Source organism: Oncorhynchus masou, chromosome 27 (assembly GCF_036934945.1).
Source record: "Oncorhynchus masou masou isolate Uvic2021 chromosome 27, UVic_Omas_1.1, whole genome shotgun sequence".
Lineage (NCBI taxonomy): Eukaryota > Metazoa > Chordata > Actinopteri > Salmoniformes > Salmonidae > Oncorhynchus > Oncorhynchus masou.
The window spans coordinates 45,473,638-45,476,552 of NC_088238.1; the positions used below are offsets into that span (position 1 = coordinate 45,473,638).

A 2,915-nucleotide genomic window follows, 5' to 3' on the forward strand; every position below is an offset into this window, starting at 1 on the left:
CTAAAAACATACTATATTTATAAATGTTGACAAATTTACCTGATTGCCCTGGGACGTTGAGACATCAGTTCTCCGACTTCAACTGTACATGTATATCTATGCGGTATGTGGAGTCAGAGAGATTCTCACGGTCTGCGAGAACCAGGTTTGTACATCAAATTTGTACATCAACAAGACAAAACATAACTAAAAAGCGGTTAAATAAAAAGGCACTGCTATTCCTTTTAATGACATTGTATATGTGGTCGTAGAGATTTACTGTAGACAGAGAATAGAGTACAGAACGTAAAAATGTACAGTTTATTATGTTAAAAACACATAGTAATAGAGTGTAATAGAGTAGTAATAGAGTGAAAATGGGATTCTCTATCATATGATTTCTTACAATAAAAAGCTGTATAAAGTTAAGCTATTTAAGGTGTCACAGGATCTTTATATACATCTAGCACACAGACAATGATAAAACAACAGTTTATTTGTTACATTGAAAATTCCATCGTAAGTTTTGGTATTAAAAGCAGTTTTATTATGCTACAAATAGTACAACTTATTTTTGTAGTCTGTGACAGTGGTGATATTTCACTGCTGCTGAAGGTATCTGACATCAGAGTACACTGCATTGTCTCTGCTGGTCTTCTCTCTTGCTGTTCTAGAGGAGGACTTCTTCTTGGGGGTGAAACTGACAGCTGCGTAGTTCAACACGTCACTGTCTTGATTCTGAGGGGGGTGGAGCCATGAGAAAATACATTACGATGACAGCATGATCTACTATATAATGTTTCTATTCTCCTGTGGAAGAAAACACTCTACAAAAGACATGACTGTTCAGACTGTACACCCACTACAATGACCTGACAGTCAGTGGAACAGAGACAGAAGTTCCATGGAAAAATCAACAACAATCACAAAGATCATAAGGCTTCATCTAGTAGAGTGACCTATTACTTCCAAAAAAGCTTAATAACACAAAATGCACAAATAAGCTGAACACTAGCTGTAAGGCAAGTTAAATGGCAGTTTCTTGTAAAAACTAAAAACATACTATATTTATAAATGTTGACAAATTTACCTGATTGCCCTGGGACGTTGAGACATCAGTTCTCCCTTCATAGAGATTGAAATAGAGGAAGGCCAACTATTATTTTTTATGACAATCTATCTATTTTTAACCTCATGCAGTTAATTAACAGTGCTTATATGTTGGACATTGAACTGATATTTACAGAATGTACATTGCATAGAGATGCATGAAACATTAGATACATAACATCACATACATTAGATATAAAGTAATACCTCTGCTATCTCTGTTCTTGCACAGTAGCCAGACAAGTAGAAGGGTCACTATCCCCAGAACGATGTTGGAGACGACCAAGGCCAGAACAGTAGGACTCATATCAAATGGAGAATCATGTTCGGAAACTGTGGAAAGGGTATCAGTGAATTCCTATTGTATTCATGAGCACTTAGGAAGATCATCAAACAGTAAAATATGGAATCAAAAGCTGATGGTGATATTGTATAGCTTGTTGAGACAAGATAATGAGGTCATTTGGAGGTAGGCTGTTTGCATGAATATACTGTATTGTTTGGGATATTTACAGATTAAATGGGATTTACCTTGAATGTCCAGCTTGATCCCGTTCCCAAACAGAATCTCCCCACATGAGGCCACAGCACAGTAGTAAGTCCCAGCATCAGAGAGGCTGAGGTTCCTCTTGGGGAGGTTGTAGACACAGCTCTGTGTAGGAGACCCAGCCTCAGAGATCTTCTCACACTGATCACTCCTGTCTCCATGGGTGTAAATGATTCCTGGATGGGATTCTCCTGAGCCATGTCTGAACCAATAGACACTGTGTCCTCCTGCACAGGTCTCAGTGTGTATTGTACAGTTCAGAGTCACAGAGTCTCCTAGTTGGACTGACTCAGACACAGGCTGCTGGAGCACAGACATGTCTCTTGACCCTGAACCTGACAAGAGGATTTATAAGTCAGTACATCTGTTCCCAATGTTATGTCCCAACTTTTAACATTGTTGAAATCATACACAGTCATTTCTGATTGTGGAAATACAGCATAATTAAGCCATTGTATCCAAAACATAAAGTAGAAAAAAACAAAAGATTGTAGTTGCAGAACATAAGATACTATTTCCTTTGTTTGTAGAATGTTTATAAGTCAGTACAACTGCCCCCAATGTTGTGTCCCAAGTTAACATGGTTGAAATCATACACAGTTATATATGATTATGTAAATACAGCATAATTAAGCCATTGTATCCAAAACGTCATGTGGAAAAATCCCTTGACATTATAAGTTCAGAAAATGAGTTACTATTTCCTTTGTTTGTAAATTCAGATGTTGTACCTTTCACAGTGAGAATGACTCCTGCTCCAAACTCCACCTGGTTGGCATAAGAGTTCCCACAATAGTATGTGGCTGAATCAGAGAGCTGCATGTCTGAGATCTTTAGGTGATTCATTCCTTCACCGCTTTGCACTGAGAAGCGAGTGTTACCCTTAAATTCATGGTAAAATGTTGCATTCTTGTTATACTTGTAAAAGACTGATAAGAGTTGAGGATTGTGACCCATTGTTTGCTTGTACCACATAAGGTACAGTGCCAGGTTGCCTTTATAGAAGCAGTGCAAAGTCACAGTCTCTCCAACATTGGCCGTAATAAGATGCATTTCCAAGGATTGTGCAGCAGCTAAAATACACACAGAAACATGATCCATTACTTACACAAGTCCTTAATATACACAAAAAATACCTATATGAATTGCATCAATTAAGCACCTGAGTCTACATCCCATAAGCAGAGAAATATCAAAGTTGGACTTACCCATCTCTACAAGAAGTGCCAGTATCAGACACAGTGCCATCATCTTTGACGATGTCCTCTTCACAACCTGT

The 2,915-nt window shown here is 38.0% G+C and overlaps 1 protein-coding gene across 1 annotated transcript; it reads right to left on the reverse strand.

Annotated features, from left to right (window-relative positions):
* Positions 1-279: 279 nt before the first annotated feature.
* Positions 280-2,915, reverse strand: LOC135516285 (uncharacterized). The gene is made up of 6 exons (XM_064940455.1): positions 2,845-2,915; positions 2,368-2,709; positions 1,621-1,971; positions 1,297-1,422; positions 1,070-1,104; positions 280-717 (listed from the first exon to the last, which is right to left on the reverse strand). Exons 1-6 carry the CDS (start codon positions 2,885-2,887, stop codon positions 580-582), a joined length of 1,035 nt encoding a protein of 344 aa, XP_064796527.1. The 5' UTR covers positions 2,888-2,915; the 3' UTR covers positions 280-579.